The sequence below is a fragment of the Python bivittatus genome, unplaced genomic scaffold, assembly GCF_059951505.1.
Source record: "Python bivittatus isolate LINGU-HERP-01145 unplaced genomic scaffold, Pbiv_v1 ctg000350_np1212, whole genome shotgun sequence".
Lineage (NCBI taxonomy): Eukaryota > Metazoa > Chordata > Lepidosauria > Squamata > Pythonidae > Python > Python bivittatus.
Window position 1 is genome coordinate 22,430,412 of NW_028277074.1, and position 27,735 is coordinate 22,458,146.

The window sequence follows — 27,735 nt, forward strand, 5'->3', positions numbered from 1 at the left end:
CAGTCAGAATGTTTGAAAGTAGACACCCTGTGAGTGGGACCACACCTGGAACCAACCAAGAGAAGTCAGGACCTTTCTGCTTCAAAGCTCAGCATAGGAATGACCAAATCATTCAAGTTTAGTTCTTAATACTTCATTTTTGTGAATACATTAAGTTTGGGGTTTAGGTGGTTTGGTTTGTTTTCATTTCCATAAATGTGTTGTATTTGGTTTGTTGAACATAGTCATTATTCTCATTATTATTAATTAAATAAATATTCTAATTATTCTAATTATTATTATCCATTAAAATGGTTAAATATCTTGCACATTTCTCAGAAGCATGCATTTTCTTTTTGATTTGCTTATATGCAGCTTTCCCAAATGATTTCCCCATATTGATTTTTTTAAACATAATTTTTTATGTATGAAATCTTTTAGTCCAGATTTCTCCCTAATATTTATGGCTGTTCTTACTGATGAACTGCACTGCAAAATTTAAACTACAAATTTCAAATGCTTACTATTTCATTTCATGTGTTGGCTAAAAATCTGAAACTACAGTAAATGTTCGTTCAGATGTGAACTAAATGAATTTCTTCCCCAATCCCAAGTGGACTCACACCATAGCAAGTGGGGTGTGATACCAATAAAGCAGTGACATTGCTTTCTCCTTGCCCAAGCTCTCTGCATGAGAGCCCCCTAATAACATTCATAGCTAGAATGCTGTTAAGTTGCCCAGTGTGCTACACTGTCATTTCATGAATGCTCTCCCGTTTTTCTGCCACCTGAAACTGAGGCAGAACTGAGTACAGCCTCAACAATAACCATATGTGGAAATACAGCAAAATGTGGTGTCTTCAACATCATACAGGGAGGTAATCGTATCCAAGGAATATTTTACTTCCAGTCATCCACCACTAATCCAGGCTCTCCTGATGCTACCTGTCATCCATTAAGGGGTCACTGCAGTTCTGGATACTTGGAAAAATCACTTCCTTCAACTTCAGGACAAGTGTTTCCTGTCCCTTTTATTTCTGTTGGGAGGCTCTGTCCATTTTAGCTCTCTTTGCAGCAGTAGCAGCAGCTGTTTTAAACTACAGGATGCATAAAGAAGAAAAACTGGAATCACTCTAGCAATGAAGATGAGGTTCCTGCAGATCATCACATGGGCAATTTCTGATGTCTTGGGTGTTTGAATAAAACAAATAATAAATAAATAAATCTCATTTTACCTAAGGTCTAGGGGGATTCTTGTCAATCAGAATAAACTATCCTGGGTTATTTATAGCTAGTCTAACTTGATATAAAACATAATATATCTTGTAATTGTTTGGGTTTTTTACAGCTTGGGAAATACAGCACCACCAACCATAACAAGAAGAAAAATAGATTATTTCTACAAAATGAGATAGTTTATTAAGGCTGCAATTCCTTCTGTGTTATTTATCAGTATAAATTACCAGTAACTACAGTTACCTAAACAGTGTACACATTACAGTAAATCCTTTGAATTTAATGGTTTTATTTTCATGCATATAATTGCACTCCTAAGTGAGATAGTATTAGAGTGATCTGATCAAGTTTTATATAATAGCATTCAATTAATACCAGGTTTCAAATGGTAATTTTCTCAATTTCTTTTGCTTCAGCTGATTTAAAGGAAGAGAGTAAATCTGGTTTGGGAGTGGGCTATACCGTCCTCATTGTCGTTGGTGTACTTGTTCTCGTACTGGGAGTAGCAGGACTTTTGGTCTGCCGATATCAACGCAAGGCTGGGATTTATAACTTCAAAATCAAGTCTGACTTTTTAAACTACCGAGCATTCTATGACTGAACATTTCAATTTGACCACATGTAAGTTTTGTTATTCAGTGAATTATTTTTTCAAGGGCTGGCTTCCCTGGCCACCACAAAATCCTTTTAAGTGAGTATTTAGAGGTTTATAGCTAAACAGTATAGACTAGAAAATAATTATTTTAATTTTTTCAACCTATACTTAGTTATGGATTGTTCCTCCGTTCTTCAGTGAGTATGTGCACACACACGTCTTTGTTGGTGTGCATCTTCACTGAAAAACTGGCCCCTCCTTCCTACCTTCTCCTGGTATGTCAAGTAGTCCAAAGGAGTGTTTAGTACATATACAGACAGGTGGGTTCATTCATTGTACTAAGTCATACAGTTTGCTTGGTTTGAGCTTAAAATGCTGTGTAAACCCACCCATTGTGGCTTATCCTGTTAAGCAGGTTAAACAAACCATGAGTTAGTACAGTGTGAAGGTCCAGCCACTATTAAATGGCTGTGGGAAGACCAAAAGTCTGGTCCTTATTTAGCTGTGCAATTGACTGAATGACCATGGGCCTGGCTTTATTCTCAGCCTAATCTAATAGTGGTGGTACAAGAGGACTGAAGGATGACAAGTGGGTTGCAAATGTGATGTCATGTCATTCATCAAATGCACTCTTATTTTCTCTTGGGATTCTAGCTAGAAGCTTCTACAAATATACCGATCCATGAAGTGTTGGAGGTGAAACATGTAACCAAACATAACTACAAGCAGCTGATACTCAGATTATCAAGCCTCTGAGAACTTCTTATCAGATTTCTGTTGCTATTTCAAACCATTTGCATCATTTCAAGAGGACAGAAAATTCACTAGTGATTTTATAGTTGGATTTACTTTTTCCCCTACCTCCCAGTTCCACAACTGATATCACTTGCTTTTAAAAAGGTAGAACACTTTCATCAGTGTAAGAGAATAATTCAGGCAATTGTATACATTCATTATATAAATATGTATTTTCATTCTGGGACTGCGGAATCATCATTTTGATGCAGAGGCCTAGTTTTGTAGAGAATAAGAGTGCAATATGAGTGCTGGTTGTTTGTGAAAAGAAGGATTCTGAGTTGTTTATGTGTTTCTGAATAAGCTCTGGAAAACCTGATTAAAAGTGGTGAAGAGATTCTGCACTGTTTTTGCCATTTCAGGGGAAAAGGTGAACGTGTTCCTTGATAAGAATCTTCCTCATATTTAGTGTAATATTTTACACTGAATGGATCACACAATGCGAAGTATCCTTATCTGGTGTCTCCATGAAATTGCTTCTGCAGATCTCTAATACTTAAAATAGCTTTCCACCCAAAATTCAGCTTTCACACATCTACCTGGGAGAAAATCTTATTCATTCATCTTCTGTTTGGATAGTCAGCACAGAAACCTTGAAGGTAGGCTTTGAAATGAAGGAGAGAAAGAAAAAAGGGAGAGGGAAAGAAGAGAAGGGAGAGGGGGAACCCCCCCCCCCAGAAAACAGTAGCATAAACCTATTGTAATACAATAATACCCGGATCTTCAATTATTTTGGATGTTCTCTGAGCCTACAAAATTTACTAGAATTTTGCTAAAGGAACAATTTTTTTTTAAATTTTTCACAGCTTAATATTGTAGTAATTGCAGCAAGTAAAATTGCTGCTGTAAAACAGATTGATTTGGGACAGACTAAGAGCTAAAAGAAAATGCAGAACCTTTGATGACGTGCTTTTAGAAACTGCTGTATTTGGGGTACATTTATTATAAATCTTCATTCTAAAGAAGGCTATTTGTCTTGTAAACACATAGGAAAGAGGAACTATTTTTATAGTTACTGTTTCTGAATTTCTATACCATATCACAGTTAAGTGAATTGCACTGCTATTATAAGTGATTTGTGAAGTGGATTATTAGAACATCTGAAAGTGAAACTGAACAACTTGCTTTCAACGTACACCGAATAAAACCTCAGTCTTCAATTAGATACAGGAAGCTTATATACTTACCTTTATGTCTGCTTCTTTAATAAATGCATTTTGTAAATTTATTTGCAATCTTTTATTTTAAATTTTACTCAGTTATTCAAACCTGAGAGGTTATTTTATACCAATGAGATTTTAGGACTTGCAAATTCAAAATTTGTACCTTAAGGTTGCACTCCTCTGCATGAATGCTTGTAACTTATTTTAATCTTTGTACACCACCCAGAGTCACTGTTGTGAAATGGGCACCTGTATAAATTATATAAATAAATAAATGTGCCCCACAGACTTCTATAGGAATAATTTTGAAAGCAAAATTAGGTTGTGAGAAGTCCATTATTTAAGAGCAAACAGGACACCCAGTAGAGGAAAACAAAACTTCCCATTTGTCACTTCTGGCAGCCCTCTACTTGTATCTTTTAGCAAGTAGAGTTGGTGCAGGCTTGCTTCATATCAGAAGAAAACAAAAGGGTAAGACCTTTTTCTGAATTCTTCTGTGCATGGAGGTAGTTGAGTTATTGTATGTTAGATTTATATCCTTCCTTTTTTATGGGAGCACAAGGCAGCATACATAGTGTTCCCTCCAATTTTTCACTAGAACAACAATCCTGTGAGGTAGATTGGGCTGAAAGAGTATGATACAACTCACATTATGTTCTCCAGCACTGTCAGAAATATTCTTGATCTACCTTTATTTTTTACTGATGAAGGCCAGGTAAAGGATGACTATGAAAAGAGTTAGGGTTACGGTATGTAAGATATTTACTTATTCCATTTCTTTTCCAATTTTCCATTTTTAGGAAATGCTTAAAGCAACTAGCAACCAAGAGTTGTCTGTAATCAAAGGAATATTTTTCTTGTGCTACAGCTCAAGCTCCCCCTATTAATGCTCCTTTTTGCCATACTTAATGGCTTTTGGGGTAATTGGGAGGGAGGTGTTTTTGCTTCCTAAATATGTTCTTTATTATAAGTTGCCCCAGATGTATTTTCTAATCTTCTTTAGATCTTGTGCACCCTAAAAGCTCATTTGTATGGATTCTGACTTTTATGTTTGATGTTAAAGCATAAAGGCTTAATCTGACAGATACAATTTGGAATTCTGCTGTCATGAAATCTTTGGCTTCCATCCTATGAATACAGGTAGCCCTTGTTTAGCAACCACAATGGGGACCAGCAACTCAGTTGTTAAGCAAAGCGATCACTAAGTGAAACCACAACTGTCCCTATGATCTGACTTCAGCTTTCCTTTTCTTTACAGACCTGCAAAGGTCGTAAATGTGAGGATTGTTGCAAAGTTACTTTTGCATCACCGTCATAACTGCAAAAGGTTGCTAAACAAGGCAGTCACTAAACAAGGACTACCTGTATCAAGATCACATGTCCTGTTACTCTGGGGGACGGTAAAGTAGGCTCAGGTTAGAGGCGTCTGACTTTAGTATATAGAAAGTTTGTTTCACAAGAGAGGAATGCGCAGTTAAACAGAACCCTATTTGCCTCACAATATGTGAAAGCTTTTTATTTATTATAATATTTTCCATGTCCAAAATATTTTGCTTACTTAAAAAAGAAGTTTGCAATGGCTTGGGCCAAAAATGTGTTTTCTGTAAAGCACCGACTGAAAGTAAGAGCAACTAATCTAACACAATGTCACCAGCACATATTGCCAGTGTTGCAGAAATACAGTGGTAGAAAGGTTTCAGTTTTACTGGAATGGGTACGTCAAACAATTCTTCTGATAAATTCTTCTATATTTATTCACACATTTTACTAGCCAGATAAAGCCACTGGAACACTAGCTTATTTAACTAAAAACTTAGTCACTGGCACATGGCACATGTACTATTTACAATTTAATTTGAAAAAAAATGTTCCCTGTAAAGTTAAAACCCAATGAACCGATTAACACTTGCTTTCTCATATAAATGAGTAGCTTTTGAAAAAATATTACAGTGCCTCTATTGTGAATAACAATATGTCTAATATTATTAGTAAAGGTCATGGAGTAAACCCAAGGTGGTTCAATGGCTATTAAGAAGTGTTCTAGAGCATGAAAAAACTGGCAATTTTCAGCCAAACAATAGGCAGGTGTGAAAGAATATGTTGGCACCTGCAGGAAACCTCAGCAGCCAATCCAAGTACTAAATCACTTGATTTTAATTTATATTATATAGTTGGCCGTGAATGCCTGACTCTGTAGCTATAATTTGGAGGATTTGCCATCAGTAGCTCTTAAGATCAGTTGCTTTGCAATCAAGATCACAGTGGCTTGCCCCTATGCATTTGTGAAGCCCTGTTGGTGACTTTGGATGGTCCTCGCACCACTCCTTAGCTTAGTATCTCAGAGGTCCACATGCTAAAGCAGAACATATTTGCTCCATCTTTACATTGGCCTTTAATTCACCTTAAGGTCCACAAAAGGATCAACAGGATATAGAAAAAAGACAGCGGAGCAGTGACAGAGAGAGCATATCACATGCAGAAAGTCGCAGATGCCATCCTCGACAGGACTCAGATAGAATCTGGCTATAAATTCAGAGAATACGTGCCAGTGAGTGCTGAAAATACTGGAGTTGATGGATCAGTGGCCTGACTCAGAATAAGGCAGCTTCTTAATGTATTTTGTGGGTTAGATATCTGAGTTTTTTAAAGGATTTTTGTTTATTGGACCAGAGGAGAGATCAATCTGCAGAACTGAATGAGTTGTATTGGTTTCCACCCAGTTCTTGTCATAACAAAATTACCTGGATCAGATAAGTCATTGTGCAAACACAATAAATACAGAAGTGCTTGTTAAAGGCAATGTGGCCATGGGGATACATCCTTATCTCAGCCTTCTATAGATTATTGATAGAAAACATTGAGTGAGAAATTTTTAAAAACAAAAAAACCCTCTGTACCTTCATAGTAGAAGACTCAGCAAGAAATCTTGAAAATGTAAATTTTACTAACTCCAGATGGCATACTATTAACATAGTAATTGGCCATGAATCTGATGTAGCTATGGCTCTTTGGTACGGAATGTGAAAGTGAAGGCAAGTCTGTGGTTGACACACCTAATGCATTTTCAGTAAACGTGTCTTTTATAAATGAAGTCCAGCTAGTCTATTCAGATACAATGGTAGTAGAATTTTAGAATACAGCATGTTGTATTTCTATCCCTAATGACAATTCCTGATCATAAGGCGCTTCCACTTTGCACAGTTTCTACTCAACTGTCCCTCCTCTATTTCCATGTTGAAGCTGACTGTGCAGTTGCCTTCAGTCCTGGTCAACCTGGAGTGCTGAGGGAACACAAGCCAGTTAGGGTTCCTCAAGCTGACCAAAAAGAGACTAAAAACCATCTAGTCAAAGCTTTGTACCTTGAGCTAGTGAGGATTCTGGGATAGCAAAACTCTCCCCAGTTTCAGTTCATACCAAAAAGCAATTTTAAAAAATGCTAACATGTTCTGCCCTCATACATTACGCTGGGATGGGAAATTATGTGATGTTAAATGAAGCACTGTGCTTTTCACAATTCCTTAGCTGCTCTAAAAAGCCCCTGAGGGTAAAACAACAACTTTACAGCAGTTTTACAAATGGGTACTTTCCCCAGTAGTTCTAACCATGGTTGTGGGCAGTTGAACTTGGGAAGGAGATCAGTGCAAACTTCAGGAATGGGATGCTGAGCTTCTGTGACAAAGAAAGAGTTAAGAGCCACAAGCCCAGGAGCTGGGTTGCAGAGAGAAGTTTCAGCCTATGAGAACACAAACAGCTCACAAGCTCATTTCAGGTTCAGCTTTGCAGAAAACCTCTCCTTTGATGTGAAATAAGCTGGCCCAGGGCTAGCAACGCCACATTAGCATTCTAAACAAGCCAATGTTGTATGATGAGGCAGGCAAGCTGGACATGGCTTCCAGATCTCTCTAAACCATCAGTAGAAGTCCCCACAGAAGTTCCTGCATCTAGAAGCTTTAAAAAAGCCTTAAAAGTACTGAACTTGGCAGGTTATGTACCTAAAGCCTGATCATATGCATCCTTAAAGGTTAATTTCCAAAACGAATTAGAGAAAGCATGCAGAGCATGGCTTCTAGCATTCTTCCCAACTCTTAAAAATAGCTGTGGTATGGGCATATGAACAGGAAAAGGAAGGGGTGGGGCATAAGATGGAGGAGTCTGAGCAGCTGCCCTATTTTCTCACCCATAGGAATGCTTTGGGAGATGTGGGGGGGGGGGAGGAGTTCTTCCTAGGAAACAACTGGATTGATCCCATTTTTAGCTCAATCTTTCTTTTTCTAGCTTCTTGCCCCCTGTCAAAATTGGTCTCACTTGTTTCAGTTTTAGGAGACTTATTGTGGTGATAGACAGAGTCCTAACACCCATTACATAAATTTTTCCATTGAATGGGAAAGAGTAAAAATGAAGTTTCTGCATTCTAATCTAACACACACAGACACGTCACCTCCGTGACTGGATGAGGGAAATTATCAACACTTCTTTCAGTGAAGGAATAATGCTGTCTGTTTTAAGGGTGGGTGGGAGTGCGTGTGACCTATCTTAAAGACCCCTTCCCTAGATCCAGCTGGTTTTGAAAATATCCATTTGATCTCCAACCTTTCTTTGTGACTGTTGAGAAAGTGGTGGCAACTCAGTTTCAGAAAATCCTAGAAGAAACAGATGATCCTGACTCCCAACAGCCAGAATTCAGAATGGGACAGAAATCCCATGTTTTGGTGCCTACCTCTTTTCTCTCTTCTCTTCTTTATATATATTGTGTTTGTAAATGTGAAGCTCTATTTTTTAACAGATTTATTCCATTACATGATATTATAGTTAAGATACAAGTAGATACATTATGGTTGTATTGTTTAGAGGGGTGGCTAAAAGAATAAGGTTAAGAAATTGGAAAAGTCATATTATTCCAGATGTTAAGGAATGGCTTTTGGAAATGTGTAACTCATCTGGCTTAGAAAAGGCAATATTTTCCACTAATCACAGGATGAAGCAATATGTTCTACTTTGGCAGAGATTTTATGATATCTTACAATAATATTTTGTACCTGATTATACTACAGTATTATATGGTACCTATCAGTAAACCAGTAATTATCTATAAGTTTAATAAATAAGGTACGGTTTTTAGTTTGTTTGCTTTTTATCTATGTTTTTTCTTCTTCTTTTCTCCTCTTAAGAATTGTTTCATACAATTTTGCTATTTTAGTGTATCTTGGTATTTTGCTTATATTTTGTTTCCTTCTAAAATAAAAAATGAATTTTTAAAAATATAATACAAGTACAGCACTGGCAAAAAGTAAAGAAATGCTACCTCAAATAAGAACTTTTCACCTTTTCCCAACTACATCTTGGGTTACCAATTTATAGTTGCTTATGTCATCCCAAGATATCTCAAGTTTCCTGAGGAACTGGTTTTTAAAAATTTAAATAAAGGCTAAGGCAGTTTTGGGCAAGAATAAAAAAATAATGTCTCTGTTACTTTGAGGAATATGATTTCACCTATAAAATCATCAAAGTTTTCTTTCAACAGACATTTTGTTGAAATAGGCTAATACTTTGCTTACTGTCCCGATGCAGACCAGATTGAGAGTGATCTCCACAACCATGCATTTGAAATACAGATCTAAGCAAGACAGAAGCCAACATTTAGTATATTGTGCTAAAAACATATATTCCATTTTTGCTGTTCTCTTGGAAAATACATCAACTGACCTTTAGCTATTGTGAGAAAAGCTTTTTTAAAATGCATTTATTTATTTAATAAAACAGAACCAAGAGGGAAAAATAATGAAAGAAAAAAATAAGTAGTATAACAACTATATGTCTATCTCTTTATCTATCTATCTATCTATCTATCTATCTATCTATCTATCTATCTATCTATCTATCTATCATCATCATCATCATCATCATCATCATCATCATCATCTTTCTAATAGCAAAAACTTAATCCTAGCCACGTGCCTAGCTTTATATCTCCTACTGTAACCTCAAAGCATGAAAGGATTGTGAGTTTCTACAATACTGGGAGAAGTTTAGCAATATAAAGTAATAATAGCATAATTTCCACATTTACCAATTTGATGAGTGTTATTAATATGATAGCAGAACTTCATCCAAGAAAGCAAACAAAACAATAAATCACAAAGTAGGTAGGAAGACAAATTTGGTTCCTGCAAATACCTTCTTTTCACTTAGCTCTCATAGGCCACAAATTATGACTTTTTAGTATTAAGACAAAGCCAGTTCTTGTTAGCTATTTCTTGGGACTCAATTATTTCTTGCAACATTGATTTTGTAAAGACTAATTAAGCTTCATTAAGTGCACTTAATTAAGTGCACTTGCACTCAGAGGATGAACTAGTTAATCCACCTTTTCGTTAGTTCATTTTTCTGTTAGACTCTGGTATCTTTTGTTAGGGTGCCAAAATAAATGATTTGTTTTCATCTTGACATTACCAGATGTCACTTCAATCTACATGAGAAGTAAAATGAGTCTTCCACTGATCTTCACTACTCGTATAATGGAATTACTGAACACATTTCATAGTACTCAGTCCACGTTTCCTCTTGTTGTTTGCACAAAACCTCACAATCAGGGCAGGAGGCAGCCAGAAGCTGGCATAATGGGAGTTGCCTCCCTACTGGCCTTAGTGCAGTGGCAGCCTGGACAGGGCACACTGACAAAGCTTGAGTTCTGGACTAGACTCAGAAGAATGAAAACTGATTTGTTATTCTGGGGTTGTAGAGATTTGTTACCTCTGCTATGCAGGTGTTTTTTGGGGGGGGGGTCCCAGGAGAGTTGGTATAGCCACTTGGTAAGCTTAGTCCATACTGGGAAGGAACTTCCTCAATATGCTCTACATGGGGCTACCCTTGAAGAGTATCCAGAAGCTTCAGCTGGTCCAGAATGCGGCCGCGCGAGCAATTTTTGGGGCCCGAAGAAGGACCCATATAACACCTTTGCTCCATGAGCTGCATTGGGTACCGGTTTGCTTCTGGGTCCAATTCAAGGTGTTGGTTATCACCTTTAAAGCCCTACATGGCATGGGGCCAGGTTACCTGAAGGACCGCCTCGCTCCCATGATTTCAACCCGTCCCACCCGATCTCACAGAGAGGGCATGCTCCAGACCCCCACGGTAAAAGAACTTCGATTAGCGGGGTTCAGAAGGCGGGCCTTCTCTGCTGTAGCCCCTGCCCTTTGGAACATCTTGCCCCCGGAGGTGAGACAGGCCCCCTCACTCCAGGCCTTTCGGAGGGATTTGAAGACTGGCTCTGCCATCTGGCCTGGGGCGGGAAGAGAGGATGTCAGAAATGGGGTTGGCTGGCCCCTTACCGGCCTGGTGTGGCCTCTATCGGCCTCTTGGATTTTTTAGCCTTTTTATCTTTGTAGGTGTGGTTTTTTATAACTTTTAATCATGTACTTCTGATTTTAATTTGTTGTAAGCTGCCCAGAGTCCTCCATTGTGGGGAGATGGGCAGGGGACAAGTCTATTAAATAAATAAATAAATAAATAAATAAATAAATAAATAAATAAATAATCCAGCTTTGTGAACATTGCTGGAGAATGTCCTGCAGCAGGATAAGCCTCTCACCTCTTTCAACACTCCTTACTCCAAATTTTGGCAAGCACTTCTGAGAACACCCCTCTCCTCCTTCTCCAGCATGTCCTTATTAAATCCAAAAGGGGCTGTGCAGAAACCTTTTCCAGCTTTGGCAAGTGACATACAGAGAGAGGTTTCAAGACAATATGAAGAGTTTCACTGAACCAAACTGCATTGCTTCTTTGCCTTGATGAACAGAATCATGTAATTCCTGCCAGGCAAATCTCTTCAACAAGGCAAGTCAGGTCAAAGCAAGAGAGCCTGCTCAAACCGAACCTACCAGCTTTTAATATAATGTCAACAGAAGGATTGTTTAAAATAAGTAGAACCAAAAGGTCTGGGAGAATTCTTCAGTTTATCAATGCTTTGATTACATCTATCTCAGCATAACCCTAAACAGACACAGCAGAAATTTCAGTGTAAATTTGGGATGATACTATATTTACTTCTCTAAATATCAACATTTGGCAGAGGTGGTAGATAATCAGTTGGATCTTGAAATGTTTACTGAAAAAAAGATTAATGGATTTATTAAAGTTCTATTTTCCCCTATTTCTGTTAGTTTGGCATACCTAGTAATGGCATTTAGGCTAGCATACCAAGTATGAGTGATATCTGAGTATTATAGATAATGAGATAATAATGGGTTACATGGTTCTGTGTACACAAAAAAGACAAAAATAGCATGAGTGAGGTGAATAGTCTAAATTGTTCGCTTCTGGCATGTTTGAACAAATGTAGCCTTCAGGGCAAAAAGATGGAACTCATGTTGGTTCTGAAATACTAAGTATGCATACTCCCCCTTCAGAAATTATGGGTTTTACAGTGAAGATAGAAAAAGTAAGCTGTTTTAAAATGAATCAGTTCCATCTGCAGCAGAACAATAATGTCTCTTTTCAGTGTCAACAATTCTTCCAGCTATTAGGCAGAGGTCAACTATCTAAGATTATAGGAACAGCCTCTTAATGGCTAAGTAGCTGTTTATTTGTCCTGAATTATATACACCAGCACTTGTTCTCTGAACCTGGATCTTCTATATGGAAGGTATTTAATCATTCTTCTGTTTTAAATTATTATCACCACTCAAAGAAAATGAACACCAGAGAAATAAGACCTGGTTGATCTAAAGAATGATAGTTATATGCAATTCCAGGAAATTGCCATAATGAACGTTTAACATTGCACAACATACGGTTCATCTGGAAACAGACAATATTATCCAAAGGAATGTGCAAAAGAAAAAAAACACAAAACATACATTTACATTTTACATCATTCAGAGTAAACAGAAACTGATGGCGCATGATGGTTTCATAAGCCCAGAACATTAAGTTTCTATTGTTGCTAGGCTGGCTAACCATAATAGTCATTCACATATTTAGATATTACAGAAATAAATCATCCATGTCATTAAAATTAAAATAAATGTAAGCACAGATTCCAAACAACAATAGTGACTTAACAAAGTGTGAAAGCAGCATGAAGAGGCTTTAATTAATTTAACTCACAATTTTCTAAGCAGTCATAAGTGAAGCTATTCTACAATAAACAAGAAAATGATTGTTACCCATTCTTTAACCTCCCTCAATCTTAAATTTTGATATTTATGGATAGGGATGCCTTACTTATCACATGTTATATATAATTCACATTTAAATTGTTATTTGGTGTATGCATATAAAAATCTTATGCTTATATTGTTAAGAGGAAATGATCTAATAATCTCTCTCTGTATCTTGAAGCTTTGGTAGGGTATGGATTGATTAGGGACTCTGTTAATGCATGGGGAGGAGGGTGACTTTTCTATTAAATGTCTCTTTACCAACTTGCAGCCTCCCTGGATCCATGTTTCTTGCTCTGAGAAAGCTCCAAGGAAGCCCTTGCCTCACACATTTCTCCCTCTTTGGTTTAACTGAGGAGCTGCGAGCTGTAGGAGAGAGATTTGTACAGTGAAAGAATGAACGCAAATGTATCCCTCAGATACCTTGTAACTAAGACAAGTTCAAGAAATCAGTATCTTACCCATAAAAGTTTAAGTGGAATAAAAAGAGAGAACTGAAATCCTCTTTTCTTTAAAAAAAAATACAATCCATTTATTTTCCATCAAGTTTAAGAATATCAAAAAATGACAGAATACTGTTTGGCACAGTACTAAAATGAAATCTGTGATGTCCAGAAGATATGCTATTCGGGTTTTCACAGGTAAATGTTAACGTTTTCTCTGTCCATAAGGCACAACACCTAAACGTGCACACGCTGTCTCAGAAGAAAGCTTGCTGAGTTCAATGGAGCATACCCTGAAGTAAGCATATGAAGAATTGCTGTGTTTCTCTTGCTCTATTTTTTCTTTTTTTTATTCTGCTAAAATAACAAAACAGCAGTAGAAATACACGCAATGGTATTCATGAGTAGTATCAGTGAAACTGATCATCATTCATCATCGTTATTAATAGGTGGGAAAATGAAAAAGGGAGCAGAAAGTAAATTGTTATTGGAATAACTCTATACACTTTGACCGTATTGCTGAAAAGTTACCCAATAACTCCAGATATAAAGCATGACATTATGCAGAAGTGTGATCAAGCAATTTTTGAGAAAATTATATATTCAGAAAACATCACATTATCTCTACTTCTGAAAAAAATTATTGGACAGACTTGTGAATGTCGAAAGTTTAGTTTCTCTTTTGAAAGACTTATAAAATCAGGTGAACTTGGAATATATTTGTAATTGCATAGCTTGTCTTCTTTGTTTTTATTTATTGTGTTATATTTTATTTTCCTTTTTTCTTCATGTGTGGTAAACTGAGTCCAAAGATAAATTGAATGTTGAAGTTCTACATTCTACCCCAGAACTGAAGCTAGAATAACTGGCCAATGAAAGTGTGTCTTTTTTCATTCAAGCTGAATCCTCATCTTGCTACCATGGATGAAGAAATTTCTCCACTGGCTGAAAATTATATTAATGTATTTTACATAACAATTCTGCATTAATTTCCAAAGCAGGGTGTTGGTATAATCAGGCACTGCCTTTAAAAACAAAAGCAAATAAGAACATTTCTAAATGAATTCACTTGCACGCACACATTCTCAACAATATGTACTTTTTCAACTTCTGGGGAAGAAATGGCGAACTGAAGATAGCTCTGCTAAGCCTGGAGCTGATGACTGTGACAGAATGAAGAGCCAGTGAATGTGCCAACTCTTTGTGATTCCTCTCTGGCTAACTCTCTGGGATTGCCTACAAGTGCTCCAGAGAGTTAGCCCTTGCAAGGAGACCACAGAAGAGTGGTCTTCAGCAGGTTTAGAACTCTGGAAGTCAAGGGAACACCATCGTAGCCTAAGCCACAGTTCAGTGCCTTTAAAAGGACACTGGGTTTGCATACTTCCTTTCTTAATCACTTTTGGAAATTGCTTGTTAACTGCTTTTAAGATATTAGGAACCTTCATAACAGCATGAGTTTCCTTCAATCCTTAGTGAAATAAGTTTAATACAAATTTAAGATTTAAAAAACTTTTTTTTTAATTAAGAGCTAAAGGGTGATTAGAACTTTGATTTTGGAAAGTTACAAATGGACTAAGGGTCAAGATTGTTAAAAGTAAAGGGAAGGAATATAAAATTGGTTGATTTGATCAAGGTTAAATCAGATAAGTTGTTACCTAAGGTAAACCTTAACGGACTTTTGCTGACCAGGACTGAACAATGAGGTTTTAAAGATTTGTTTATGGATAAGAGATGAGATATAGGAAAAAAAGAACTTTGTTGTATATTAAGAGAAAGTGTTAAGTTACTAAAATTGTTTATACTTGTTATGAAGGGGGAAGTCATTTTATATCTTTCTTTCTTTCTTTCTTTCTTTCTTTCTTTCTTTCTTTCTTTCTTTCTTTCTTTCTTTCTTTCTTTCTCTTTTTTCTTTCTTTTTTGCACTTTCTATTTTTTCTTATTATTTTATTTTTTTAGCATTACTTCTTATCTTTTTTATTGTAATGTTCAATAAAATTATTATAAAAAACCCAATATGTACCTTTTCATCTAGGAGAAGGAACTGAATAGGGAAAAAATGTAAGTCATGTAGCACATAGACATTTTATGTCCATTGATGTTGGTGTTCATGAATGAGTACTAATAGCAGGAGAGAATGCATTGGATAATGGAAAGTGGAGGATTGTCCTGATAAATTGTTGTCATATAGGACTCAATTCTAAAATAATCTGGCATCAAGCTTACAAACCTTGCAAATACTCAAGATACAGTACTTGTCAAATGCAAATCAAATTATTATTCATTACTAAATATTCCATACATCATTCATGCATAAATATTGCCTCTTTTGTCCTCAGAGAAATAAAACCTTTCTAGCATACTGATTCCCTCTCAGAAGCTGTTTGGTTGATACCGTTTCCTTAAGACACAAGGAAAGCTGTGAACCCCTAATTCCCCACTGTGAAAGTAAGACCAAGCTGGGTTCACACACTGCTGCTTAGCGTCAACAGACAATGACTGTTGACTGATTCTTTGATCAAAGAATTCACCAATGTGTTTGCTGAAGTGCGTTGCTCAGAGATAGAAAACAGCACATGGATACTGGATGCAAACTTGGTAAATAAGGAATGCGTACTGGTCCCTTTCAAAAACCTCAGCATTGTCTTTTCTCTAAGGAAATATTCACAAAGCTTTCATCAGTAGACTGAAAACTACTCAGCTTGTCTCAACTGACTATGAAGGACAGGAGTTGAGACAACTGTAATAGCAGAAAATGTGAAGGAATTTGATTATATTTTCAGCCAACATCAATGGCAGGCTATCCAGAAAGGTTAACCTGACAAAGAGATTTCACTTTAATCCAATTTAGAAACTAGGGAAACTGGGCAATTTATAAAATACATTGCAAATAGTTATCTGTTGAGATTCCAAGCCTCATATGACAATGTTCTCACATAAGAATCAATGTCTAAAAATATTTTCTAGAATACAGGAAGCTGAATAGTCAACAGTGAGTTGTCAAGCAACAGGTTAGGACAAACTGATTCTAAAGCTTAAGCAAACATGCTTGAATAAATTACGCCCATAATCACAGAGCTTCTATTTTAAACAAACTGTACTTATCCCTGGAACTTCTGTGACTTATTTTGTCATAAAGACTTGAAAACAGAGTCACATATTAGATGAGGAGCTATAAACTAGATTTGGCAACTTAAAGAAAATGTATGTGGTTGTTGGAGAACCATTCCTCCTCCCCTATTTTAAATGCTATTAATCTAGAATTAAATTCAAAAGACTGGACTAATTCATAAGAAAACTAAAAGTAAAAAGGATAATGGGAATAACTGTACTTTGAAAGTGAACTAAAACTCCTCTCTCAGACACCTTAGCAGTTTGTGTGTGTAGGGATTTTTTAAAATGAAAAAATCCCCATCTGTGGTCTTTGCAGAGCTATTTCACAAGGTTGGGGGTGAAGGGGGGAACGTATTTGGGTTGGCTGTTTTTACAGTTATCTTCTAGATTATTTTTGTTGTTCAACTAAAAGGTTAGTTTCCATAGATTCAAAAGTTTGTACTGTATGAAAGAGCTATAAGTACCCCCTCCCCTTCCAAAAACCCCACAATTCTTTTCTCATTAGTTTGCCTCCATCTAATAATAAATAAACATGAAATCTCTGGTTGAATGGGCAGCAGCAGAGCTTGGATGCCAATGTCTGCCAAAATGAAGGACACAGTAAAAATGTACTTTATAACTATTAGCAATGCTTGAATCTTTTCCCAAGGTCCATTATTTGCACTGCCAATTTAACCTTAGTTGATGGTATGAGTCATTGGAAAACAAATAATCTTGAATGGTGCTCATTCAAAAGAAGGTGGGGATTTTAAAAAATGGATTCATGTGTTAAAATACCATGTATTTCCAGAGTGTTGTTTTTCACACATTCAAGCGTTTGCCAAAGGCCAAGCCAGCAGACATTTGCCTTTGCCTGTGAAAATCAGAGACTGTTATCCTAACTCAGCTGCTCTTCCAAGTTTAATCCTGTGCCCTGTGCCAAGTAGTGTCAAAAGCAGTTCACTGTGAAGTGTTATGAATGCTTCTACAAAATGCATATTCAGATTACCACTAAACACACATAGCTAGCTAGCCATAGAGTTATCTGAATAATGGCCTCTATCTGGAGTCTTCAGCATCAACTGAGGAATGTATTCATTATTGATTCTACACGTAGAATGCTTTCCTATGTTTATTTATAGCACAGGTTTTTAGAACTTGATTCCTTTTTATTTAAGGCCCAATTGTCTGTGGTGCAAACTTCCTCTAAAACATGTAAACCGGTATGTATAAAAAGCAAACTGAACAAAACAGGTTTGACATTTATGGATGAGATGTGCTATGGCTGGGATGCTCGGCAGATTGTTTAAAAGTCAACATCACATAAGGTTTTAAAAGATCCCACATGACTCTTTATTAGTAGGTTTGGTGTGTTTATCTTACAGGAAGGGAATATTGTATTCCATGCTGATTTCCTCTGATGTGAAATGTCACCTTCTAGGTTGATTTTATTTTGCTTTGATGTGTACAGCTGGAATACTGAATTATAAGACTGATATCACTATCAAGCATATTGCAGACATATTGGACTACAACTTCCATCAGCTGCAGCCAGCAGGATAATGGGGGTTAGTTTACTTTAGAGGTCACCAGATCGGAGAAGGCTGTTGGACAATCCCAAAACAATCTCAGACATAAGTAGTTACCCAATATATGTACTAAGTTCAGGCCTAAAGCTACATTGAAGGAGAGTCTGTATTCTGAAAAGTTTTGAACTGAAAGTTCTCCACCAAGATTACTTTAGTTGCATTGGACTGACGTGTGGGCAAGGTGAATGCCTTTTTAAAGAGTTGTGTTTGAATGAGAGGGTGTTGGCCAACTGTTCTGGCTCCTGCTGGCATACAACACCTTCCCCCTTCTGTTGCCAGCACTGCTCTTAAAGATTCAAAAGTCCTTTCTGCTTTTGGTTTGGGCTGCAATTCTGTTTTTCAGGATAGAAACATTTTTAAAGTTGAATAGTTGTGATATCAATTTAAGCTGTTGGTGTAACTTTATTCAAATAGGGTCACACACTTAAGCATGAATTCTCACTCAGTAGCAATAGACCTCTGGGCCTCACTCAAGTAAATTTTATAGCCACAAGACTAATGGAATCATTCTTGTCTCATCTTGTATCAGAACAAAGCATGTAGCTCTGCAGTATCCTTCTTCAACTTGATGCTGTCCAGGTTGAACTACAAATTCACAAAGGCCATGGCGTTTGAGAATTTCTATTTATTGTGGAACTTATACCCTGCTTTTCTATTTATTTTAACGCTCAAGGCATCTTACAACACTACAAAGGATGAAACATAACAGAAGTAATATAATTAATGGTCAAGAAGAGTATTCTGAAGATGGCCAGAAGCCTCTACAGCTGCTTTTATAGTCAATCCCAATACTGTAGTCCCAATACTAAAATGGCATCATGATCGGCCGCCCATTACATCCCATTAAAAATGACAAAATACATTGTTTATGCCGGGTCTGATTTGGTACATAAAAATGAGTGGCGGGGGGGGGGGGGGAGGCCACCTTATAGCTTGATCCTTTGCAAGTTTACATACATACATACATACATACATACATACATACATACATACATAAGCTTAAAATATTACTACATTTTGTATCAATATTTCACTTCATGACTTTTACTAATTACTTTCCTATCCAAGCATAACATTAATGGTTCTGAGTGGCAGGAGCTAGAGGCCTGCTACTTTCTTCTTTATGCATTCAAGTGTTTTTGGTCTTTTTTGCTCTGTTGTAGGAAGATTATGCTTCACAAAATGGTAAGAAATGTTTCCATTTTCCCATATTTTCTAGTATCTAGGTGTGATCTATATAATGCACCAGAACACAGCAGAACAACTTCTTTAAAGAACAAACTTGCTGTATTTTAGCAGAAACTTTTATATATCTAAACATGAGGTCTGACTGAGATTTTTGCCATCTCATTTTGTGGAATGTATAGCTATATACAGATATATACATGTATTCTTGATCTTCTGGATCACAAGCACAGGACAATTATTTGACAGGTTCCTGCAGAGAAGCTATATTTTGATGTAACCCTGGAGAAATGTGATTTTGGATTATGTTTTCAACATTGCCTGAAAAAAAAAACTTCACTAAAAAAAATCATACACTATTGTGATTTTTTTGTGACTTGCCCAGTGTATTGACAAAGTCTCTTAGCCATTATTATGCTTCTGACTCTGACACCCAATAAAACAGGAAATTAATAAAGCAGATGAAATTACCATTTCTGTATGGGTGCTGCTTCCAGGCAAAGGGGCAGTCTACCTTTTTATAGTAAGGGCATGGGAGCAACAGTGGGAGAGGAGATTTGCCTTGATCTCCTATTTGTGAGCTTCCTACATGTACCTGGTAGGCCACCATATGAAATGGAATGCTGGCTAGATGGTGCTATAAGTGATCTAGCAGGACTATTCTCTTGTTCTCATGTTTATTAACCTTGTATTAAACTCTGATGAATAGATGCCAATGTAGATAGTTATGATTCTTTCAAAACGCTTGTGTTTATCAATTTGGTTAGGGCAAATTAGAAGTATTCTGTTGTACCAAAGAGTTTAAAAGGAGAATTCTTGTTAGATGGAAACGTAACACAGAGATGTATTTTTTACCATTCAAAATGCCAGATAACATTAGATTCACCAGAAATTAATGTCAATCATACAGGTACAGATGCCTTCAACAGCATCACAAGGCAAAGACACACAGTATGCAAGTTAAGAGGTCATACCTGCTCACTGATACATTGATTATAGCAATGGTTGTTCTACCTGTGTTTTGATACTGTTTGCAATGTCTGTATATCAGAACGCTGCTGGGGCTCAGAACTAATTCCATCTAACCTTAAAGACCAACCTAGCAGCAATGAATGCCCAAGATTTTTTTTTTTTTTGCTTCTGATTTCCAATAATTAAACGAGAATCCGTGATGTGACCCTTTAAAATATATAGCTATTCAGTGTGTGTGTGTGTGTGTGTGTGTGCGTGTGTGTATTTTGCTGGAACATTAAAGCATCTTTGTTCCTGATAGCATGAGGAATTACTTTGGGTGGAAACATGACAATGCAGCCTCACCCTGTTTATAAGTGTCAGGGGCCAGGCAAAATGTCACTCTCACAAATGGAACAGGTACTGAAAAGAATCCCAACAGAATCATGGAACCATGGAGATACATTTGGAAACTTGTCCTTTACATTTTTCTGGGTAAGTCAAGACTTTCTTGAGTAAACTTTAAAAAAGAACATTAAAAAGTTTAATATGTAATTTGAAGCAGACAATTTAATAGATTTAGAAGCTGTTTTAGTCTTCTGTTGGGTACCCACCAGTTCTTTCTGCTTCTAATGTTGTATCTAGTATTTCTCATTGTAAGAACTGTGGGGTTGGCAGCTTATTCGTATTTTTTTCATTATGAAAATTATACATAGATGTAGCAAGTCTTTCATGGTACCAGCAAAATATCTCAAGCATAGTTATAAAATAAACGTATCAGCATTTTTGTTTGGGTTTTGCCTTTTCTAGTCTTAAATCTTTTTCTTTCAGCATTCTGGAAGAATAGGAATAGGTAACAAGTATACTCAGCTCATATTTTTCTTGGTAAAAGCTTCCTTTTCAAATACTTCTGTGTTATACAACCTTTTAAATGAGTGCTGATGACATTTTTTTTAATAATATCAAGAACCTCACTGCTTACCTTGGCAGAGAAAAGATTTCTTATGATGGCATTAAAAAAAGAGGACGCAGCACTATACTCTTGAGCTGGATCTCAGCTTACTGTGTCTGTAGTTTTATTAGGGCTGCACAACCATTTAAAGGGAAGCTTTGTGAAGTGAGCAAAGTTACCCTCCAAATGGTTTGCGCAGCCCTAAAAATTTGAGATAATTATCCCACCTACAGTGAAATAAATATGTTAAATAAGCTTGAGGAATGTACTTTTGTATCTATAGCCTTTTTCTTAAAGTCTCGCCTGTTCAGAAACCAACTTGTAGTGCTCCTGAAAAGCAACCTCTTATAGCATTTTAACATAAGCCTTGATGCTTGCAGCAGAGAGACCTGGGGAGGGGTGGTAAAAGCTTTTTTGTTCCACCAGTCATGGTCTAGATTGTGTTTCACCGCTGCAACTAGCTGTTAAGTCAGAGTGCAGGCTTTACCTCCGTCGTGAATTGCTCTGAAGGCACCTGCCCATACAGCTGTCAACCCACAACAAAGAGGCCCTCAGAGATACGGAGTTTGCCCAGCCTGAAATAACAGATTCAGAAAAATGTGGTCAAGTGTTTGATTTTGCTCTGGCAGGCTCAGTTCAGACAAGCTTGTGTGGGTGTCTAGGGTAAGCTTATATGAAAAGTTGGTCTGACTACTTACTTGACACAAAACCTTTCCCTTAAACTTATTGACTGGATTGCCACAACATACTGAACTACAAACTACCAAACACATTTTAGCCTGGTGTGAATCCAGACCATGGGGCTAGTTCAGCGTGTTGTATGAACCCAATACATTGGTTAATTGAGTAAATTGTAGTTACATTAACCACAGGTAAGCATGTCATGCAAACATTGCCATAGTTGCCTTCAGTAATTACAGTTGGAATGGTGGTAGCAGAAAGAATCATCTTTCTGTACATTAGCAGAACACTGTCTTCTCCCAGCCTAAAATACTTGGGATATTCATCTGATGTCCCTATATCAGATTCATCTGAAGTATGCCCATATAACTAGCACTTGCATGCTACTTGACGGCATGCATTTTATTAACTGCAAATATTTTAGAGGGTTTTAAGGAAGTAGAGGGGCTAGTTCCACACTTGTCCTAAAGAAAACACTTGGGATCACTTTTCCATTAAAATGTAGGGCTGTAACTGATCATTAAGATTTGCACACCCTGAGTCTGGTTACTTCTTGAAATGTGGAAAGACCTTTAAGATTATTGATAATACAGCAAACCAAAGCTAGGAATAACAGTGAAATAAAGAGGGCTTCTTTGAGTTGAACTACCTTACAGACTTGAGAAGAATCTTGCTTTTGCCCCCAACCTGGCACAGTGTGACTTGATTTAAACCATGAATGGTGTGGTAGGATCTGTATTTACCTAACGATTCCAACACAGTTAGAAAACATTTGTGGCTGGAGAGCAAACTGGTTCTGTGCTAAAGTCTGCCTTTTCTCACACAAGGCCCAAATTAGAAGATGTGGTGGCTTGAAAGAGTAATGGAGGGGCCATCTTTATCTCTGTATCAAAGGGCCAAATACGGTAGCATGTAAATCTGTTGAACCTTAGTAAGAGATTACTCTAATGTTCAAATAGGCGATCTAAGGAATTCTCCTATGGTGCTCCAGTGTTCATAATGTCAGGGAAGGCAATGAGAATAAAAGCAGAATCAGCTAGTTTTTCTATCTTTGACCACCCTTTCCACATCCGTCTCAGCAGGCACCACTCACTACTCTCACTCATTAACACACAGAGTCAATTTACACTCTTACATACAAACATTTACAATATTTGGAAGAACTGTGGAGGCTGTTTGAAAGCCCGACCGAAGCACTGGGTGTGATTTTTTAAAAGACAGTTTCAGAGCTGGGGCAGAAAATGAAGCTTTATCTATTTTCCCAACAGCAGAAAGAAGCCCCTTATGCTGCAATAAGACTTTGAAATAACCTATACTGCAGCCAGTGCAACCTGTTCTGAAACATCATTGCAACAATGGGGAATGGGAGATTTCAAGATTACAGGATTACAGAGATTAGTCCTTCCTTTCCTGGCATCTCTTAAATACACACTTTATGTTGCAATTAATCTTTAAACAACCTCTACTGACTATAATGAAGATCATTTTAAAACACTCAAACAGTTTCCTTCCTCCCTCCCCCCTTCCCTCCCCTGTTCACTTACCTTATTCAGTCTTTTTCTATCTTGTCTCTTTCCTTGTCTTCCCAAGCAGCTGTTTCTCTTATTCTATCACTAGCCTGGTTTCCCCCCTTCTTTTCTGCTGGAAGAATGGAAGAAAGTATGTGCATGTATGAATTTCTGTGTTTCTGTGTATGCATGAGGGAACATGGTGTATTGGTGTCTCAGAACAATTAATTTCATAAACAGAGAATCTTATTTAAGACAATGCATTTTAATTTTTAATTATTATTACCTTAGTCCTAGCTTTTTCTGGAGTGCAGCTTCTGGCAGATACAGTGGTACCTCTACTTACGAACGCCCCTACTTACGAATTTTTCGAGATACGACCAGCTCCGGCCCCAAAAAATTACCTCTACTTACGAACTCGCCTCGACTTACGAACCGGATCTGCGGCCATTTTCCGCCCGTTCCACGTGGTCCGCGCCCATTTTTCCGCCCCTGACACGTGGTCTGTGGCCATTTTTCCGCTCTGCCGCGTGGTCAGTGGCCGTTTTTCCGCCCCTGACGCATGGTCCGCGGACGCCGGAACGGATTAACGGTAATTACATTGAACCTTATGGGAAAATTTACTTCGACTTGCGACCAACTCAACTTGCAATCAGAGTCACGGAACGGATTAAGTTCGTAAGTAGAGGTACCACTGTATATGCATACATATATGCATATATACACCCATGGATATAGACACAAGGGGAAGTTGGATTCAGTTAGAGCTGACCAACTACAAGTTAACAAGCTGGGGAGCTGGCCACTGTATTGGATTTTTATCTGATATTTATTTTTCTGTCAATTCATTTTTGAGGGTGCTGAGGAAGAATCATAATAAATTCAGATGGGCAAATAAAATAAAACAATATAATGTATATTTTAGCTAAATAAAGTAGCATAATATACTATGTATAATTTTTATATATTGATTGTGGTGTACTAAAGCCTTTCAGGGCTTTTCATAAAAAACAAATTCAAAATGGAGACATTAAAAACAGTGAAACAGTGAAAACAAATGAGACAGGTAGAATCAAAATTGGAAATTAAAACCAACTGTTTAAAAAAGAGGAAAAGGGCATTTTAAAAAGTTGATAAATATTTTAGGCCCCCTAACGATTCAGCAGAGGACATTTGCATTCTCATGAGCTGAGGTGGTAACAAAGAAGGCTAGATCTCAAATTGCCATCAGACAAGGAAGGCCAGGCAAATCTGCTCAAACGATTTCAATAAGGCTGGAGGTTCATATAAAAACAGGTGTTCACTCAGATAGGCTCAATTAAGTCATGCAGAGCTTTAAAGGTAATTGACAGGCTGTACAGTCCTGTCAACTGAAGTTTCTGCAAAAGCAGCCCCTTGTGGAGCATATTATTACAGGTAGTCCTCGAGTTAACAACGGCAATTGGGATGGAATTTCCATTGCTAAGCGATGCGGTCATAAAGCGTGATGTCATGTGACTGCATTGCTTAGCAACAGCAATCCCAGCATTCCTCATTGCCATAATTAACCAAATTCCACCAGTCATTAGCTGAGGACCCACCCCAGTCCAAGCCATTCCTGGCTTGGTCCCTCCGAGCCTTGAGCCTCAGTTCAGGTAAGGGACTGCCTCCCCTTCGACTTCCCCAAACTGCCTATTCCACCCCCCACCCCGCCATCTCTGCCCTTTTGGCAGCCTTGGACCTTGCCTTGCAAGGCAGCAAGCAGCCCCCAAACAATGCAGCTCTGGGGCTGCTTGCCGCACTGCAGCTCAGGGGCTTCTTGGCGTGCCGTGGCTCTGGGGCTGCAAGAAGCCCCTGAGCCACAGTGCAGTGCAAAGCTGCAGCCACCCCAGCCTGGCCCAGCCCTGCAGCACAAAGCTGCAGCTGCCCCAGCCCAGCCCATGTCAGCCTTACCAGGTAGACCAGATAGGAAACACGACCAGATAAGCTAATTCTACTTTATTGTAAAGCTACATTAACATAATCTTGCAAGTCTGAAAGTACAATTCTCCCACCTTCACCATTAGCCACCTTCTTGGGCTAATTTAGGGAGGGTCCCTTCTGAGCCACTTGCTCTGCCCACTATGCAGCTGTGGGCTATGCTGTCTCTTACTGACCATTCCCAGGCGGCATCGCTTCTCCCCATCTCCCAAGGACTTTCCCACATACCATTACAGCCCAGCACTGCAGCATGAATCTGCAGCTAGCCCAGGAAGCTGCAGCCAGTGGAGCCCAGCCCAGCCCAGCCCAGTAGTACAGATGCAGCACAAACCCCCAGCCACAGCTGCTTTCACTGCCCTGCACTCCATGGCCTCTGCCGCCCTGTGCTCTGCCATCCCAGCTGACCTTTGCCATCTTCTTGCTCCCGCTGCTCCCAGCCCACTCCACCTGGCCCTTCGCGAGGCAGCTGCTGGCAACAAGAGGCCCTCTTCTAGAGGTCTTGTGAGGTAACCGCTGTGCGCAACCTCAGGAAGAAGGCCTCATGCAGCCAGCAGCTGCCTTGTGAAGGGCCAGGTTGGGCGTGCTTGATCAGCAGCAGGAGCAAGAAGATGGCAAAGGTCCATTGGGGCAGCAGACTGCAGGGTGGCAGGGGCCGTGGAGTACAGGGGGCCAGAAGAGCACAGATGGGAGGGAGATAGACAGGTGGGGGAGTTGCAGCACCCCTGTCGTTGTAAGTGTGGGCAGGCTGCCAAGCATCCAAAATTTTGATCATGTGACTGTGGGGGACACTGGAACAGCTGTAAGTACCATTCTTTCAGCACCACCGTAACTTTGAATGGTCACTGAACGAATGGTTGTAACTTGAGGACTACCTGTATAAGCAAGACTGGAGGATATCAGCATGTACTACACAGGTTTCAGGGGACTATCTTCCAGAAAAACAATGGATATTGTTTATCATCAAAGCTGATAAAAGGTGCTCCTAGCTGGAGTGCTAGAGAGAGAATTGGGTTTAGGACTAACCCCAAACTGCAAACCTTCTCTTTTGCGGGAAGCACAGTCCCATTCAGAACATGCCAACTTACCATCCGTCTGGAATTATGGCCCCCCACAATGGGGACCTTGTCTTCATCCTTTATCTAGCCCATTACTGATTGCAGGCAGGCATTCAGGGAAACCACACCATTTCATCAAGATTTCACAGAGAAAGAGATCTGGTATCATCAGCATACCAATATCAACTAGTTCCAAACCTCCTGATGATCCCTCCGAGCTATTCCATGTAGATACTGAAAAGTACTCGAGATAGAATGGAGCCCTGAGGGGCACAATATAATGACTCCCTCTGTGAGGAACAACAGTCTCCAGGCAACACTGTCTGAAGCTATTTCTTCTGTTCCCAAATCTCTCAGACAAACAGAACAGTACACTTGATGATACTGAGTACTGCTGGTAACTCAGGGAGAGCCAACAGAATTACAGCCTCTCCATTGATGGCCAAACAAAATTGTCTTCTGGCCCTCCCTCAGAAAGGGATTTATGATGTTCAGTAAGGCATCTCTAATAACCCCCCTGGTTACCAGTCAAGTTGGGCAAGAATCCAGAAAATAAGTGGCGGAATGCACTGGTTCCAGCAGCCTGTCCATGTCCTCAGGTGTCACAAATTGAAATCGATCAATTCTAACTATACAGAAGGAATTATTATAATTGGCTGCATATCAAAGGTGGCAACCAAACTTGTCCAAATATGAGATTTTGTCCATTAATATCTCTGGGAGGAGGAGGCAGAGTAAAAGTTAACCTCCTCACAAACTGAAATAAGTCACCAGGCTATAAGCTTGCAGTTAAATATGTGCAAGAAAAAACTAACTTCTTGGCTGCACATATTGCTACAGCACAGGTTTTCCAGTGGGCTTTATGCTTATCCCATTTGAGTCAGGTCTTCCTTCACCTGTGCTGTAGAGCCATCTACTTCAGTTCCCGCAGTCTAAACAGCAGAGCAGTAGAGAATGGATGGAGGGTTGCAGAAAAAAAAATCTCTCCCCCGTTCCTCTGGGGCTTTTTGCAGCAGTTACAACTTTTGGCTTCATCTCCTGCAAATATTCCTAATGAGAGAAGAAGAAAAAAGATTATATTAATTGTTAGATTAGGGGGCCAGAAGGAATAATTATAAACAGATAGAGTATTTGGAAAATACAGTGGTATCTCGGGTCACGAGCGCTTCTGTTCACGACCAATTCGGGTCACGAACAGCATCATTCGCAAAATTTTGCTTCTGTTCGCGAACGCCGCATCGGGTGACGAACAGGATCCGCGGCCATTTTCCCTGCTGACACACGTGGTCGTGGCTTCCTGTAGGGAGGGGGACTCTCCCTCCAAACCATAACCACCTCCCCACCCGCCTTCCTGTCCTCCACGCTTCAAGCAAGGTTAGTGTTCTCTCTCTTCATA

General features: G+C 38.6%; 1 protein-coding gene across 1 annotated transcript in view; it reads left to right on the forward strand.

The window, feature by feature from the left end:
* UMODL1 (uromodulin like 1) overlaps positions 1 to 3,770 on the forward strand; it is a 42,383-nt gene extending 38,613 nt beyond the window's left edge. Inside the window, exons 19-20 of the mRNA XM_088144452.1 lie at positions 1,632 to 1,836; positions 2,465 to 3,770. Of these exons, the coding sequence (XP_088000578.1) occupies positions 1,632 to 1,816 (185 nt within the window). The 3' untranslated portion in view covers positions 1,817 to 1,836; positions 2,465 to 3,770. The remainder of the gene's footprint in view (positions 1 to 1,631; positions 1,837 to 2,464) is intronic.
* The last annotated feature ends 23,965 nt before the right edge of the window (positions 3,771 to 27,735 follow it).